Genomic DNA, 19184 nt, shown 5'->3' with positions numbered 1-19184 from the left:
AAAACAAGGATTTACGCGTGTGAGTGAGTTTTCAGTATCATTTCAAATTCATCTTACGAGTTATCTACGATTACATCTTAGATATCTGCATGAGTTGAGGTATCGAATTCTTTTTGTACAAACGAAGTAAGTGTTCCTTAAAATAGTTATATAAGTTGGTAGGTATAATCTATTAGACGCTGTATATTTATAACATTTAAGTAAATTACAAATACGAAAGTTAAAAATAGTTTCACAACATTGCTTTTCAATATTTTACGACACAATTTGATGAATATTTTTCATCATTTTTTTTTGTATGAAAATGTCTTTTCATTATAATATAACTACAACATTCAGTGAAGCAACACGCTTATGGTACCTAATGTTACAAAGTTTACTGAAGAAACAATTATTAAAAGTGACTGCACAAAAATACTTTCTTACACAGACATTATCCTCCTGTAGTCGGGTTAAAATCAATTATTTTTACATTTTTTTAAAAAACCTTATGTGCATGACTTGTAATAAGTACCTAAACACTAATTACACACCTAAACAGTGCGCGCAGTTTATACAATAACACATGTACGATTACGTCTCGCTTTAATACTTTAATTTTTAAATATTTTATAGTATACCTACAACTATCTTATTTATTTGTTTATAACATACATATAAATATTTAATTCCGTCGCTGAAAGAATGCATTACTAACGTCTGTCTTGTCAGTCAAAAAGAACAATAATAAATAGTAGACCGTATAGATAGTAGACGTTACAGTATAAAGTAACAAAAAATTTAAAGTTGTTAGGTATATAACTTATTTATATAAATAATTCTTGTGTGCGTGTGTATGTCACTGAACTCCTCCTAGGCAGCTGGACCGATTTGAATGAATTTTTCGGTATACGTTTGGGTTGAATCCTGGATGGTTTAGATTCCCAAATTAGCCCGACAGATGGCGCTGGGGTCCGCTAGTTATTTTATAGCTCGAATCACTTTCGGGGGGCCGATTTCAAATCCTAGCAACCACCTCTAATTTTACTAAGTTATGTGCTTTTTAAGTAATTAAAATATCACTTGCTTCAACGGTGAAGGAAAACATGAGGAAACCTGCATGCCTGAGAGTTCTACATAATGTTCTCAAAGTGTGTGGAGTCCACCATACCGCACTGGGCCAGCCTGGTGGACTACGGCCTTAAACTCTTCGCATTGTAGGAGGAGACCCGTGCTCTGTAGTAGGCCAGTAATGGGTTGATGTGATAAAGATGATGAATGATACAAACATGAGTTAGTAGGACAATTAATAAGCGATAAAAAAATTATTATATTAAAGAAATGGCAATTAAAATCCCAAGTTCCATCTTCAATCGTATTCCTATCAGGTCAGCATTCTTTCAATGGCAGAACTAACACATCATCATCATCATCATCATCATCATCATCTCAACCAATTGACGTCCACTGCTGGACATAGGTCTTTTGTAGGGAGTTCTACAATGCACGGTCCTGGGCCGCTTGCCTTACACTTGCTTGCGGAACTTACACAATACACCATAATTGTAGAAAAACGCTACTGATGCGTATATCAAGTGCGGCGTTGTGTCAAGGCCATCACTTTCAAATAATCTCTCAATTTTCTCATTGAAAAGGAAAAAGACGAGAAAATGGTTATCTCATGGCGCGTATTTCACCTCTACAGGCATTCGAATCATGAAAACCCCAAGAAGATCCGAGATTGTAACTTATTGAAGATGTATTTACTCGTTTAAGCATTGGTTATAAATAAAAGTTTATCTGTAACACAGTAAGTCACGTCCCTTTTTGGCCTAGAGACCTTTCATAAAATATATTTATATGAGAGACTTTTGATATATATCTTGGGTTTTCGCATTCATCGTTAAAGTCAAAATTCCAAATAACGCTCGCAGATTTATCGTCACACATTTATTTATCACCCTAAACAGTAACTACGACCTAACAATACACTTTAAAAGCCACGCCAAACCGGTGTCTAACCTGCCTCTGCGCTGGCGTTCAAGTGCGCATACCTCCTTCGTCTCGATGAAGCATTAAGAATGCAGATAGCTCGCATCAGTGTGGCCTATGCTTAGCACAAATCCAGCGTAAAAAGTACTTTCCACAATAAACACAAAAATTTACAAGGTAGAATAGAAACCGTGCCCGAAGACCGAATTGTGGACATCGGTTACAGTGGTAGAATGACTAGTTTTAGTTTCTGTGCACTTTGTAAAGTCCTTAGGATAAATGCGCTGCTTCGTATCATCTTTACGGAGAGCGCCATCGGTGAATCAGTGGTCCGTACTGAAGTATGAATTCTGCATAAGATACAGCTTGTCTATCGGGTTGACTACTGCGCCCGTGCCGAGGTTCAATGGCTCGTGTGAGGAGTGGTTGCCAAGCTGATGAGCGTGGTGAGGGACTTCCAAGTTCTGTAAGCTCATCGTATCAGAAGCGCCTTCATCCAGGTGATCAAAGTTGCTGCCGTCGAGAGATATATCCGAACTGCAGAAGCTGTCGCCAGAGTGTGTTGGATAATCTGTAAGTAAACGATGCATATATAAGTCGAATGCGAGTGTCTATCCTCCAATCTTATAAAAATCGCTTAGAATCGGTTGCAATAGATCAGCTGTCGGTGTCAACTCATCTATTACTTTATAAATATAAGTAGCTTATACGCTTAGTGTCGTTACATGTACTCGTACAGGTACCTGTAGCCAATATTGCTTTATTGATCTACTGCAATCGAGGAGTCGTTTTTGAGTATGGAAATACTTGAAAATCGGAGTAAAATGGATCTTATTTGCATAGCGGTACAGGTTATATTTCCCTACAATTTTTATATATTATTTATTTTAGAGTTTAATACGTGAGGTAGACCTATTAAACGACCCTAATTATTGATTAATAATTAGTTTACTATAATTATTAATTAAACATTCCTTGCTGGTGTAACTACAGGCATATGAGGCTAAACTAGTAAGCTACGTCTCAAATTGATAGACAAAGTGTGGCATGTGTGGCTGTGAAGATTGTTTCCATTACCATCATTCAAATATGTTTAAATGTATATATGTATATATATGTGTATATATATATTAATACTAGGTGTTGCCCGCGTCTTCGTCTGCGTTTGATTTTGGTTTCTTATTTGGCATTCAATTTAGTTATAGTTCTAAAAAAAATTAATGTATTCACTATGGCTAAGCCTTAAATGAGGGGTTTGCTGCTGTTCGCTGAGGAGTTCTGTCCTCTATCTCCCACCACATTCATCAGATCTACACAAAGTTTGGGCAAAATTAAATACATATTATAACTTCTATAATACAAAAATAATTATTTAAATCAATGGTGTAAAATCGTCAAACACACATCTTTCATCCCCTCTCCCAAAGGAACCTAGCTTAATGTCGGGTAAAAGTATCCTATATTACTTCTAACACTTCCAAGAATATGTGTACAAAGTTTCATGAGGATCGGTTAAGTAGTTTTTGCGTGGTTAGGAGAGCCGACACCAGGCAATATTGGATAAGGCTAAGTGGTGATAATGTCATCATCATCTGATGATTATATATATATTTATATACATAACATAAGAGATACCAACAGTGATCGGTCAAGGATGAAAAACCAAACTCATGCATACAAGATAATGTAAATGTGTCGTGTGTAAGATGCAAATATTCTAGTTCAACTCACTAGAAAAAGCACTTTAAAATAACAAGTTAAGTCTAAACAAGCAGTGTTGATTTTAAGATATGTGATACAATTGAGTGAGTTTATGGTGCTTATCTATACGGAAAGCTTTATTCCTGACATATCCGCATTTGCTGTTATAGAGTTAATGTATCATTTCATTTTATAGTTTTCAATTTCATTTATAAACGTAGTAATCAATGCAATGAACTACTAAAGTAGGTATATTTTACATGCTTATCAGAAACAACAAGAAACATTAACCATTTATATATATCTCTACCAATCTACCGCCTCGATATATAGGCCCAGCCAGAACCTCTGCAGTCACTATAAAATGTATAGTGATAAATAAACCACCAAAAAATTATTGTATGATTTAACTATCGTGATATACCAGATTAAAAAATACCAGAGTCCATCTAAAATCATTTAAATATCATTTGTGACATTATGTGGAAATTTTGTTTATATAACTATTTACAGAACGGGTCTAAAATATTTCCCTGTGCAACCCTTTTTTCCATAAATCTTTTATTTATATCTCTAATTAAAAGTAGCTTTCAACTTTACAAACGTGACTTGACGTACTGAATAAATAAAAAATTATAGAGTTCTCCCATACAGATTACCGCTGAAGCCGCAGGGATGTTTGTTTCGATATAAACTTATGTTTACATTAATGAAAACAATGTACTAGGTAGTCAACTATACTCTGTATACTAGCAGGAAGAAATAAAAATGTATTCAAATTCATTTTACATTTATTAATACCTTTATACTTAGGTAAATTATACCGTTTTATGTTGTACTGTAATACAAACGTATTCTGAGTAGACATACTTGTGCTTTAGTTTTTGAACTTATTTTGTTTTGTTTTGATGTTGTTTAATATAAACCAAAGCTACGTACCATCAGGAGAATAAGGCAGATTCGGGTTAAGTGGCTGACTTGAGGCCGAATACGAGTTATCTAAGCCAAGATAGTTCCCGTGCTCACTCGAAGGCGATTCTTGTTTAATGCTCTTCTCATCCTTGTCTTTCTCTTTGTCAGCGTTCTTATCTCCCTCCTGTTTAGCTTTACGTTGAATCTTTTTCATCTTAGCTCTTTGATTCTGGAACCAGACTTGGACAACTCGAACGCTTAAACCTGTATCCTTGGCAAGAGCCTCGCGCACTTTACGACACGGTTTCGGGCTGACTTCGAAAGAAGCTTTGAACTGTCTCCTTTGAGCTGACGTGAGGATAGTGCGTGGTCGCTTCGGCCCACGTCTACCATCACGCGGCCGTTCCGAATCATCTATGATCATGTCGTCTTCTGCGTGTTGCATCAAATACATCTCTTTTTCAAAATCTTGCCGACAGAATATTTGGCCAGCCCTTATAACGTATTGTTCCCCCTTCTGTAGCGGCTGGCAGCACATGACACACACGAAGCATTGTATGTGGAACACGTATTGCTGCGCTCGCATGACCATCTCCTGGGGTAGCAGTCTGTCGCCGCAACGGGTGCATTTGACGCCAAACAATCTGTGGCAAACGAAACTAATGACGCAAAATAAAGGGGGAGACGCGCAGCATTTTGTTAATCGCTGTGCAATTTCGCTAGCACGCAAGCAAAATTCGCAATGTTTTATAACTCAGGTTAAGGTAACGATATACTATGGGTAGATATTTTATGTAAAAGAATATTACCTATCGTAGTCGGGCTTGCAATAGAGCTTAGCATTTCTTGTGTAGCAGGTGTGAGCCAGAGGGCAACCGCATACGCAGCAGCTGAGACATTGTTCGTGCCAGGAGAGGTCACCGACCCTCATCAGATAGCGATCCTGGATCTTCTGGCCGCAACCCTCGCATATTTCGACGATCTTCTCCCTCTTGATGCTCGCACTTAGCTCTGCATGAGAGAAGTCTATAATTAGTAGCATGTGGTTAGTCATCTAATATATTATACTTGTAGGTTTTTTTTAAATTCTACTACACGTTAGACGTTGATTGCAATCTCACCTGGTGGTAATAGATGATGATGTCTAAGATGGAGCGGGTCCTAACCTGTTAGGGAGTATGGTAGTCATACCCCTAATCGGTTTCCACATGACATCGCACCGGAACACTACATCGCTTAGCGGCACGTCTTTGTCGGTAGGGTGGTAACTAGCCACGGCCAAAGCCTCACACCAGACCAGACCAGAGAAAATTCAGAAATTAATTACCAAATTACCCCTGCCGGGAATCGAACCCGGGACCTCCTACTTAAATTCACAGCGCTCACCGTTGCGCCATGGAGGTAGATACATACTATTGTGAAATTAAAAAGCAAATGAAAGCTTTAAAAGTATTGTTTCATTGGGCAAACAATAGATTCGAGCTGCTGTTTATGATTGTTTGTTTGATAGATTACGATTTAGATCGTTTTTATTAAGATGTAGCATGAATAGTTTCATGTTTTTGAGAGGACATGGCGAAAGCTATGTCACTCTGCTTTTACTTTCTCCACGTAACCAAAGAAGAAATGAGGAAATCCGGAGAAGAACAAGAATGAAACGACTTCGACTGAATGAAACTGAAGTCGTACAGTGAACACGTAACTCAAAGATTATGAATCATAGAGAGGGCAAAGGTGACGAAATAGCGCAGTTTTGGTGAACCACTTTGTTCTTTAGGTGAACAGAAGGTATCGAAATAATGATAATAAATCGCTGGACATAAGGTATAAGACGGTGAACACAGAAATTAATAGAAGGAGTCCATCTCCGACCAAGGTCCCGCAAAGTTAATTTTAAGAATAAAATGATTTGCATATTGAGTACTTACATATTAAAATTTTTGGAATTATGACAGTTATATCAGAACGATGCCCCTAATTCTTCTTAACCCCTACCTCTACCCATTGCCCTTAATTAATAGGTATTTATAATAAAAATGTTAAATAAACAATCAAAATTTACATTAAAATGGTTCTATTATTAGATATAGTAATTCGCATTTGCAATAACTTATTTATAAATCAAAGAGACCCGAATATATATAGTAAAAAAAGCTTGAAAAATGCATGAAAATTGACAAATATATATATTTAACATATATATAATAAGTATTAATACCTAATGCTTTTACTTTAATTTTAAATTCAGCTTACAATTATTGACAGGAGTATAGATAAAGACAGACTTGACGTTTCAAAAGTGCTTATATTAGGCCTACTTGAAATAAATGAATTTTGAATTTGAATTTACTAGTTTGTCGTTGAATATCCTTTAGTTAATAAAATGATAGAGTAACAATTCGGTATTAACATTTTTGTTCTTTTTTTAACGTTCATAGGTAGGTACTATTTGTTAAAAGTTTGATATAAAGGTAACTTAACTGGGCAGCATTAATTTTGGTTTATAGTAGTATCTATGGATGATGGTTTGACGACCTCCCGGTCGCAGCGGTGAGTGCTGTGGGTTTAAACGGGAGGTCCCGGATTCGAAATCTAGTTTCCACCCTATCAAAAAAGACGTGCCGCTAAGCGATTCAGCGTTCCGGTACGATGTCACGTAGAAACTTAATAGGTGTTCCTATGGGTTTTTGGAAACTGCCATAGCCCTAACAGGTTAGCGTTATCATTTTAGTCCGCATCATTACACGGAGGTGTGATTGCATCCAAAAGACAACTTGTAGTGGAATAAAAAAGTAAAAAAAAGAGATATCGAAAGTTCACCCTTCTTATTAATAAAACGATAAGTAGGTTGAAGAGGCCTGTAATATCGTGAAATTATCTAAGTACCTACTTATTATAAGTCAGGAGAATTCTAGGTTACTCGGGCCAGAGTTAGTTATAAAATCAATCTCAACTAAAATCTTCCGTTCAAATAATATAACAGGCAAAGAACTGCTAGATTTACAGAGTAGGTATCCATTTCGGGCATATTATTATATAGTATTATTATGAAGAAAGATTTGTTTGTAGCCCCTTGAACCTCCTCTGTGTTTTATTCAAGCTACCTACGCGACATTGGCGAAGTATATTTAAGGCATGGCGAAAACCCACCAACCCACTTATATGAAGCATTGTTTAACATTATTCAAATGCTTTAAATGCCGAGGCTAACTCAATTAAGAACGTATCATTAAGTTTTTAGTTATTCCACAAAATATACTTCCACGAAGTGTAATGATTGTATCGATACTTTAAGATTGATATGTGCTTTGGGGCTTCGTTATATATTAAAACACATTTTGTCACGCAGATTGTCTTGTTGGTCTCACTAGACCAGCATCTTACTGAGCCCGAGATTCTTTCTTTTCTTTTCTTTCCCTGGGCCAGTCGCCGTACTTGGTTGGCTGGACCGTCCGTTGTACGTGTCCCGTGATACTTTAGCAAAAGTCGAAAAAAACCCTACTATTAAAAAAAGAGAGTGCATGTATTTGTTATTGTTTAGTGTTACAAACATTAGGTACATCCTATGGGCAGAAACATGAATTACCCCAAACAATAAAGTGAGAACACTTCAAGTTCGTCGCCCAGACAATTAAAATCCTTCCATGACGTAGAGCGGAAAATTTACTTTAAAAAAAACAAAACTACCGCAGACTGATTTTTCCCTGTAGAATCAAAATTCCGCATTCCTACGGTAAATTCATTTTCATTTAACACTTTCGTTGAGGAAAATATTGTTCTACCTTTAATTATAGCTTCGTTCGGTCGTGTGTTTGTTATAGATAGCCAAGGTTTCCCAGGCTTAAGAATCTGAGAAAGAGTCAGAGTCTGTCTTCAATATGAAAAGTCAGTCAAGTCAAGTTTGTTTATTTGTAGTGACTCCTTTTTGGTTTGTTACCACCTGTTGGGAAAACTAATTCTACGAAGCGAGTAATTTAGATCTTTTTAACATTTTCAAATTTAATAATATTTATTTAATCTTGAGACTGGAGCTGGCTTCTTCCAAGCAACCTTCTCAGTTTGACTAAAGAGTTGGGGAATTCGTAGTATTAAAAAAATAAAAAATAAAAATCGTTTATTTCGTTTCTTACATTGTAAATGATACATGTTGTGAAGACCTCCTAGTAAGCATCAAAATACCTGTGTCAGGAGGCCTTACTCTTCCATAGCAAAAACAAGATAAAATTAAAATAAAACGATTGAGTAGTGTGTCTTGGTGTGTATGGTGTGTTTAGTGTGTGTTTGTGCGTGAGTGTGTGTGTACATGTTATTAAGTGCGTCTATATCCATTACATTTTCAGCCAGGCTGTCAATGTTTTGTTACATTCAAAAAACGTTTTTTGGTATATAGCATATTCTTTGTTTATTTTATTGTAAAGAGTGGTGGCTTGCGTGATGTATTGTCGACGAGCAAAAGCAGTCCTTGTTCTATGACTGAGTAAAACTTTGCATATTCTTCTATTTTCACTTAGTCGACTAGTTAATAGGTCACAAAGCTTATAAAGATTATCAGTGTATATTCATAGTAATCGTATTTTTTGTATTCCACTACAAGTTAGCCCTTGACTGCAATCTCACCTGGTGGTACGTTATGATGCAGTCTAAATGGTAGCGGGCTAATCTGTTAGAGAGTATGGTAGTCATACCTCTAATCCCTACCATAATAAATAATAATATAGTAATAATGAATAAATAGTAATAAACAAGCGGTGATAGCCCAGTGGGTAGGTGCCCTACTTTCGGGTTGTCGAGTTCTAATCCCACTTCCCAGCACCCACCTCTAACTTTTCAAAGTTAAAAGTAATTAAAATATCACTTGCTTAAACAGTGAAGGGAAACATCGTGAGGAAACCAACATGCAGTTCTACAAAATGTTCTCAAAGGTTTTTGGAGTCCACCAATCCGCATTAGGCCAGCGTGGTGGACTACGGCTTTACCCAGTCTCATTGTGGGAGGAGACCCGTGCCCTGTAGTTTGTTTTTAATGGGTTTATGTGATTATGATGATAGTTGTAACATATAGTAATAATACCTAAAATAAACAAATACTGTAAACATTTATTTTATGTTACTATCTATTGTAAGTATCAATTAAGCCTACTTCTTATACAGCTTATACTTACATAAAATATTAGAATTAGTTCCTTTGTAGAAGTAATATATATGTTTTAAGCTTCACTGGACACTTGCTTAACTTTGACACCATCTCGTAAGGATGTGAAACGTTTAGATACGGTGTTTAAGAACATTTATAAAGAGGTGTTGCTTTTAAAAATAAAGGTGGAAGCTACATAAAATATACATTGTACAGATTTGCCTGCTCGTCGATGTTTAAAGGAAATTAAGCTCATTGTATATGCAAGACCGTGCATGGGTAACAAAGGCTGTATTTTTTAATCCCTCGAAAACATTACGCTAGAGGTTTTCCGGCATAAAAAGATCCATCTCCGGGATTCATTTCATTGCATTTTTCGGTATTATCATAGGTGATACCCGCCTTAGGCTGCCCGTCCACCGGAGCGGAGCGAGGCAGCGGAGCCGAGAAACGGACTAATGCGGAGCGCAGTTGCGTACTGTGTCTGGTTTACTTAAGAGCAGCGGAGATTTTGTGCAATCCTATTGGTTAATATTTCTCCGTTTCTCGGCTCCGCTGCCTCACTCCGCTCCGGTGTACTGGCAGCCTTAAGGGTCGCAACAGAGTCACCGGGGAATTTGGGCTCGTCACTAGTAGAGGGTTACTTCGACCTATGGGAACTCCTTAGAGGGCTCGGACCTCGCTTAAATCGACGTTTCGTGACCGTGTTGACCCGCGTCTGGATGATGTCAGAAATCGGGGACTCCAGTAGGGCTAGCATGCGCGCCACGAGATAAATATCTCTACGCGTTACTCGTATTTTTTGTATAGAGATGGACAAGATAAGGGGTAGACATAACTCTCTGCGCTACGTGAGTACTGAGTTTCATCAAGAAAGGTAGAATGGTTGTAAGGCAACAAACAATTAAATGAACAAACGTGTACACTTTCACATTTAAATCATCATCATCATCATCATATCACTACAGGGCACCGGTCTTCTCCCACAATGAGAAGTAGGGCCGAAGTCCACCACGCTGGCCCACTGCGGATTGGTGAATTCTACACATCTTTGAGAAAATTATGTACCTAATAAGTATAAGCATTAAGTAATAGCACAGATAGAACTAATTAAAGGATAAAGGCTACTATTTTAATAGCACGCTCTTCCACTTAATACTTAACCGTGAAAATGAATTAATAGCGCTGGAAAGCGATGCGAAGGGTGGGTTGCACGGGTTTTACTGCGGATCAAAGCTTGTGCAGGAAAAATAGTACTGGGAAACAGTTATCTAAAAATAAAACTAGAGAATGCTAACCTTGCTTAGCGTACTTAATTAAACAATATTGGTCACTAATATTTCTCGCGTCTTGTTTCACATATTTTTATTGGTAGAACTTTTTGTAACAAAGCTCGTTAGGGGAATGACGTCACCACCATTTATATGCAACATGCTTTTCCGCCAAGCAGCATTGTTTTGTTTCGGTCTGAATGGGGTGTCATGTGCCTGAAATTACATCGGCAACCGCACCCTACAGACCGGAACACACCATTGCAGAAATTCTGCTTAGCGGCAGAAATCATCATGGTAGTATTACTACTACCTACTACACAAATATCTTTATTTAGAAACTGCCTCGTATTTACATGAAATAATATCTCCTTCAAAGTTTCCGCAACTTTCCTTCTCTGTCCAATTTAGCTTAGAGTATAACAGAAACAGTTTTATCTTAAAAAAAAATAACTAAAAATAGGATCATGAAAAATCAATGACCAAAGGGCTCTCCCAACGGGAGCGTCATTCGTTATATTAATCCCTTCGTTATATATCCCTTAGTCACCTCGTACGACACCACCGGAAGACGAGAGATGGGGAAAACTGTAACCTTATCTGCCGTCACCATATGGCTTTAGGATGGTTATAGGATATTTAACATAAGGCTATGGTTATTAATATAGAAGCGAAGGGTGGGCTATGCGACGCGGTGGGTCGTCGAATTGATATTGTACAGGGTGTTCATCTTAACTATTAAAATGGCAGTCAAACGAATAAATTGTCTACTGCGCAGGTATATCCTCAGCGCTCCAATATGACATGCAGTGAGTACGTAGGTTTGTATATCTCTTACAATATATTACTTTATATTATACTAGGGAACTATTTGGGTTCTGGTATTTAAAGTTCATGCCCTTTTCCATAGCACAGGTGACATGCATACAAAATTTCAAAGCTGTCTGCCCGCGGCTTAGCTTTTAAACAATTTTAAATTTTCCCGCGGGAACTACTTAAGGAATCGGGACAAAAGGTAGCCAATGGTCTATTCTATGTCATAGACTACATGCATGCCAAATTTCATACAAATCCGTTCAGCCGTTTTTGCGAGTTGACAAACATCCGCACTTTCACATTTATAATTTTAGCAGGATGCTAAAAATAGAGCTAAACTGTTCGTATTTTTGTTCAAACGGAAGTGGATTTACGAGTAGGATTTGTATTTGAAATCTTTTTTGCATTTGATAACTCAATTCTTGAGGTGGGTTATTTATAAATGAAATTGTGTAAGAAATTCCATAAAACGGGTCCAAATTGTGTTCTTTTCGACAATCTAAGATTATGTAAAAAATACGAAATATGAAAATTTAATACAAATAAAATACGAAATATGAAAATTTTACAAAATGGTTAAATAGGGCATACATTTTTATGTGTTTGTACGCTCATGTAATACCAGTATAACTTTAAAAATCTATTTATTTTCAGTTGAAAGCCCAATTATAGAGGAATAGAATACGTTTTACTTTGCTTCCAAGCAACATTGGACTCCGTATATGTAGGTGTAGCCACATACACGTTGCTATAGCTACGAAGCGTACATGCGTATGCCCCAAAAAGTATTCGTCTCAACAGCTCCTTAGACGGGGTTCTAAAGGGGGGCCCGCCCATAGCCCCGAGGGGAGGGGCGTGCCGGGTCACGGGATCAACCAGGGAACAAAATGTCGGCGTTAAACTGCCGTCCTAACGCTTAATCGATGTGGAAATACGACGAGTTTTAGGGGACTACCATACCAGAGAATAAAGTAGAATTTAATTTCGTTAGCGTGTTAATTTTTAATTTTGCGGAAAAAGTACCTACTTTTGGATTTAGGTTTGCGATGGTGAAAGCGGTGGTTGGTGTGTCAAACAAGAAAATAAAAAAAAAACAGTAAAGAAACCTGTTGTTATAGTTAAAAAAGTGTAGTAATGGAAATTACTATTACTGAATTAGCTAAATGAGAGTAGCAATAGAAACCACCGTTGTTGATATAGCCGAATGATTGTCGGAATAGAAACCAGTGTTTCTGATATAGCTGAATGTGTGTTGTAATAGAAGGCACTGTTGCTGATATAGCTGAATGAGTGTTGGAATAGAAAGCACTGTTGCTGATATAGCTGAATGGGTGTAGAAATAGAAAACAGTGTTACTGATACAGTTGTTGGGGTGTAGCAATAGAAACAGTGTTTCTGTTATAGTTGAATGGGTTTAGTAATAGAAATCACTGTTACTGATATAGCTGAATGAGTGTTGTCATACAAAGCACTGTTGCTGATACAGTTGTTTGAGTGTAGCAATAGAAACAGTGTTTCTGTTATAGTTGAATGGGTTTAGTAATAGAAATCACTGTTACTGATATAGCTGAATGAGTGTTGTATTACAAAGCACTGTTGCTGATACAGTTGTTTGAGTGTAGCAATAGAAACAGTGTTTCTGTTATAGTTGAATGGGTTTAGTAATAGAAATCACTGTTACTAATATAGCTGAATGAGTGTTGTAATACAAAGCACTGTTGCTGATACAGTTGTTTGAGTGTAGCAATAGAAACAGTGTTTCTGTTATAGTTGAATGGGTTTAGTAATAGAAATCACTGTTACTGATATAGCTGAATGAGTGTTGTAATACAAAGCACTGTTGCTGATACAGTTGTTTGAATGTAGCAATAGAAACAGTGTCTCTGTTATAGTTGAATGGGTTTAGTAATATAAATCACTGTTACTGATATAGCTGAATGAGTGTTGTAATACAAAGCACTGTTGCTGATACAGTTGTTTGAGTGTAGCAATAGAAACCAGTGTTTCTGTTATAGTTGAATGGGTTTAGTAATAGAAATCACTGTTACTGATATAGCTGAATGAGTGTTGTAATACAAAGCACTGTTGCTGATACAGTTGTTTGAGTGTATCAATAGAAACAGTGTTTCTGTTATAGCTGAATGAGTGTTGTAATACAAAGCACTGTTGCTGATATAGCTGAATGGGTGCAGCAATAGAAAGCACTGTTGCTGATATAGCTGAATGTATGTAGCAATAGAAAACAGTGTTGCTGATAGGTACGGTTGAATGAGTGTAGCAATAGAAACAGTGTTTCTGTTATAGCTGAATGGGTGTAGTATTAGAAATTACTGTTGCTGATATAGCTGAATAACATTACGGCTAAAATAAAGAACTAGTAGGGGTAGATTTCTTGTTTTATTTTATGAAATATGATTGTGAAATTGTTTTCATTTATTCTACTATTTACGGTTCAGATAAAAAACTAATAGGGGAATAGCAGTTATAACAATCCCAAGTCGTTTTCTACGCGACATAGTAACAGAACGCTAAATCGCTTGGCAGCACGTATTCGTAACTAGCCACTGTTAAGCCTCTCGGACCAGACAAGACCAGAGAAAATTCAGAAATGATGAAATCCCAAATTGCCTCTGCCGTTAAACAAATCCCACAGAAATCAAAACAGCGTCAGTGGAATCAACAAAAAACAAAAATTTAAAAAAAAAAATATGATTTGCTTTATTGCACTATAAGGACTAACCTAACTAACTTAATTAAATTATAATTAAAACAACTATAATTTAGGAACTGTGCCTCGCTGCGGTGGTTTCGAAGACGTTTTATATTTTATTTAGTGTTAAATAGTTTATTTATAAAACTAATGTTCAGTTATAGCCATATAACTAGATTACTATTATTATAAGAACAATAATAAATTAATAGAGCAAGAAAAAAAAAAACTATCTATCAAACTATTAACTATATGTATATCATATTATCTTATCTGCGAATAATTTAATCTAAAGCTCCAACAAGGCCCTGTTGCCCTATTATAATACATCACAGAATGTATTCCGTATGTAGTTTAGATTGAAATACCATAGACAACCAGGAAGTGCCAGAGTACAGTGCTCACAAAGAGCATATTACGCACATTTTAGCAGAAGCCCCTGAAAACGCATGTTGCGAATGTTACGTGAATACAATTTCAGGTCTGCGCCGCTTTATTAAACCGTCTGACAGAATTCACAAGAGATCCATCAATTTTATTGCCATCTGGCTTGCCAATGTAAGCGTCGCCAATTAATAAAACGTGATTTTACAATTATGGTCACGCCACACCGCACACCGCCGCACGGTATTTTCATTCTTTACATTACAAACAAAGCCGCTCCCGCCATTTGCTAGCTTGGATCTATAAATTATCTTTTTCACATACTTTAAAGAGATAGATAAATTAAATAAAAATAAATTTGACGGCCGACTGTCGCAGTTTGTAGCGACTCAGCTTTCTGAGCCCAAGGCCGTGGGTTCGATTCCCACTTCTGGAAAATGTTTGTGTGATGAGCATGAATGTTTTTCAGTGTCTGGGTGTTTATATGCATTTTCTAAGTATGTATGTATATAATTCATTAAAATATTTGTAAGCGTATGGGCACTAAGATGCCTGCCTTAGTGCGAATACGCTTACTTTGGGGCTAGATGGCGATGTGTGTATTGTAGTAGTATATTTATTTATTTATTATTTTTAGTAAAAAATAAATTAGATACGTTTGTGTATTTATATAAGCATATAATTAAAATGAATATTTAGCTGGGACTGGGACTTGCGTGCTTAAAAATTGTTTAAAAATTCGTATAAAACCGGTAAGCGGAGCGGGGAAACGGGGCAGAGCTCGAAATCATACGCCGTGTAGGTACTTGCTGCCTAGCTCCGCATATTGAAAACACAGCAACTCCGCTCCGTATTACTTTCTAACTTCGCTCCGCTGCCTCGCTCCACTCCGGTGGACTGGCAGCCGTAGTCTAAGATTTTGGGTCGGGTAACCAGAGCGATCCTCGCGAGACAAAACGTAAGAATTGGTTGGTTTTTATTTTATTGTAATTGACGCCACGTCACCCTGTAATAAACTGTAATATACCTGTTGGTATATATATTACAGTATATTTTATTAAAATTATTGAAATACATGAGCATACGATTGTTATTTTTTTTAGAAATACTAATTAGAGTCCAAATCCGTCTATAGTATAATTTTTTTTTAAATTGTATCATAAAACTGGTAACAATCAATGACGTCATCATGAGAATAACATAAATAAAAGAGAAAGAAATACAGGAGATTGAAACCTTCTACAAATGACCACAGCATTTAAATTTACTAGATCTGTGACGCTACTCTTACAAATCGGATTAACCGCCGCGCCGCCTTCTTGAAAATTAAAGGAAAATAACCCTGTTCAAAGCCTATATTGAGAACTTGCCTCATAATTAAAATAAATTTATGGCAGATTTATATTTAGATTTCCTAAAGATATTCAAATAAACCAGGTATAATATCGTAATAAGTATTTATTGTAGGTATACCTAACTACAGCCTTAGGGCATAAAGCAGTTCTTGAGAGGGTAGGTACCACCAGATATTTTGTAGTCAAACGATACCACAGAATGAAATGTCCGTAATACCGTACTTAGGTTTTTATACCAATTTCCCAGAAATAAGCAAATATTGAGTTTGAGCAAGAGTTTCAAATAGTTTAGCGGCACGTTTAAAAAGGGTTTAAAAAAACTCTACTATTTTTATATAAGAGCCCTCTACCTGAATCATAGATATACTTGCCATAATACTTATTTATACGATTTATAATCCAGAAGTTACAAGGCTCTGGCAAAAGGGAAACAGAATAAAGATTATATGCAATTTCGCATTAGGTTTTGGTCATTGGATGCACACATATCTTGAAAAATCTCCTCGACAATCACTACTATGTTCTCACTGGAAATATCGACAAAACTTAATTTCATACTCACTCCAAAAGGCAAGGTAACAAAATCAACTATTTCATAGTATTGTTGCAGATAACGGGCATATCGAAAAGTCAATTCTTCAAGATAAACTATCAAACTGTATTGTAATAGACTAAATAACGACAAAAACAATATACAAGGCTCTACTATCCCACCATATTGTAACAGGCTAAAAAGTAACATTGAAAAATCTAACTCTAAAATTCAAATGTCCCAATGTCTAAGTAACGCCAAAAAAACTATATTCAAAACACTACTATCCCACCATACTGTAACAGCCTAAAGTAAAAAGGAAAAATAGAACTTTCAAATTCCAAAATCCCAATGTCTAGGTAATGTTGGAAATTTAATGTTTCCAACTCTTATATCCCACCGTATTGTAACAGGCTAAAGTAACATAGAAAAATCCAACTTTCAAATTACAAAACCCCAATGCGTAAGTGTTGTTGAAAATTCAATGTTTCAAACTCCTATTTCCCACCGTATTGTAACAGGCTAAAGTAACATAGAAAAGAACCAACTTTCAAATTACTAAATCCCAATGCCTAAGTGTTGTTGAAAATTCCATGTTTCAAACTCTTATATCTCACCGTATTGTAACAGGCTAAAGGAACAAAAAAAATCTATTTAATGCCAAATTCCCAATGTCTAGGTAACGTTGAAAATTCAATGTTTCCAACTCTTATTTCCCACCGTATTGTAACAGGCTAAAGTAACATGGAAAAATCCTACTTTCAAATTACAAAATCCCAATGTCTAAGTGTTGTTGAAAATTCCATGTTTCAAACTCTTATATACCACCGTATTGTAACAGGCTAAAGGAACAAAAATAAATTCCATTTAATTCCAAATTCCCAATGTCTAGGTAACGTTGAAAATTCAATGTTTCAAACTCTTATATCCTACCGTATTGTAACAGATTAGGGTAACATGGAATAACAAAAGTTACCAAATTTACTATCACACCGTAATGAAACAGGCCAGAATAATATCGAAGAATCAAAGTTTCAAGTTACGGTATCGCAACGTATTGTAACAGGCCAGGTTACTATAAGCATCACTATCCTATCAAGTACGTAGGTACGTTTTCACTGGCTAAAAATATAGATAAATCAAATTCGAAGTTCTAGTAGGACTAAGCCATAAGTGTAGGCATATCAATGTTTTTCAAATCTGTTACAATTACATCAAACTCCATTACCGAAATATTAGTTATCAGTGGTTGCAAATATTGGAAAATGAAAGAGCCAAACTCCACTTTACTTCTTTTTATTGACTAGGAATTCCAATAAATAAATCAAAACTCTTAAATTGCACTGCCCCGAAGTATTTTTGCAGGCTGCGAAGTGCAAACATTGAAAAGACATATTTCAAACTTTACTTTCGTGGTCGACTCGTAGTAATATTTACTAACGTCGCCTCGCGTCCAATACTTTAGTAAATATTGCTTGACTCAAAGTACTGAAGCCAGAAAACCAAATGAAATTGACACGTAACAGTTTCACCATACAATTGGCAAATGGAATACACATTCGCTTGCTGCAAAAATAAAGTTTGTAATTTTCCTATATATATTTGGAAACTTGGTACTAACCTGTCCTCCCGGCACATGAAAGCGGCGGCTGAATACTCTCCGGCATCAATCCCGAATTGATGTTAGTATAGAACTCGAGCATTTTTTTCATATAAAATTCCTCACGGACACTGCACCGAGGCGAACTCCGCGCCTGCCGACCGTACAATGGCGAAGGGAACCAGTGTCGACCCCTGGCGGGTCACATTAAACTTCTTACCCCTCCCTCCATTGCACCAATCGCGCCAGCTTATCCCAAAAGCTCCGCCTACATCGTCCGTAAGACAACCTACCTATTATACAGCTCAGAGCTATGATATTTTGCCGCTTACCGACATGTTACCAAATTGTATTTTTTCATTCCTGGAAACTGGAAAAATGTCGGCGTCCCACCGTTGCCGTTTCAATACTCGGCCACTAACGTGTACAGTGCAGTTTTTTTTCAAAATTGAACTTTTAATAAAATCAGAGGTTTGTTTACTTGCCCAACGTGTTTTACTGACTATAGCGAGGCCTTAGTGAAAGCTCACCCAGCTATTACTTACTTACTTCAGACTTAACGCTTGACGTAATTAATGGTGTAACTTTATAAGGTTATATTTTGTTCTAAAACATTTCCATCTTCCAAATAATTAATTTGTGTATTTTATGAGTTACAATTTTCTATAAAATCTTGTGCTTTTGTAAATAGGTCAACCGTATAAATAAAAAACTTAATTAGAAGACAGTTTTTGATGAAAAAATTGTTTATGGTGGGTGGTAGCAAATAGAAACCACAGTTTCTATGTCTGCGTATGAA

The 19184-nt window shown here is 36.4% G+C and overlaps 1 protein-coding gene across 1 annotated transcript; it reads right to left on the bottom strand.

Moving 5' to 3' along the window:
• Positions 1-2294: 2294 nt before the first annotated feature.
• On the bottom strand, positions 2295-18488 carry LOC120636533 (LIM homeobox transcription factor 1-beta). The gene is made up of 4 exons (XM_039908050.1): positions 18407-18488; positions 5394-5595; positions 4612-5228; positions 2295-2542 (listed from the first exon to the last, which is right to left on the bottom strand). The coding sequence occupies exons 1-4, from the start codon at positions 18486-18488 to the stop codon at positions 2295-2297; spliced, it is 1149 nt and encodes a 382-aa protein (XP_039763984.1).
• Positions 18489-19184: the final 696 nt, after the last annotated feature.

Source organism: Pararge aegeria, chromosome Z (genome assembly GCF_905163445.1).
Source record: "Pararge aegeria chromosome Z, ilParAegt1.1, whole genome shotgun sequence".
Taxonomy (NCBI): domain Eukaryota; kingdom Metazoa; phylum Arthropoda; class Insecta; order Lepidoptera; family Nymphalidae; genus Pararge; species Pararge aegeria.
Note: the sequence above shows the minus strand (reverse complement) of the source record. Positions and strands in the feature narration are given on the sequence as shown.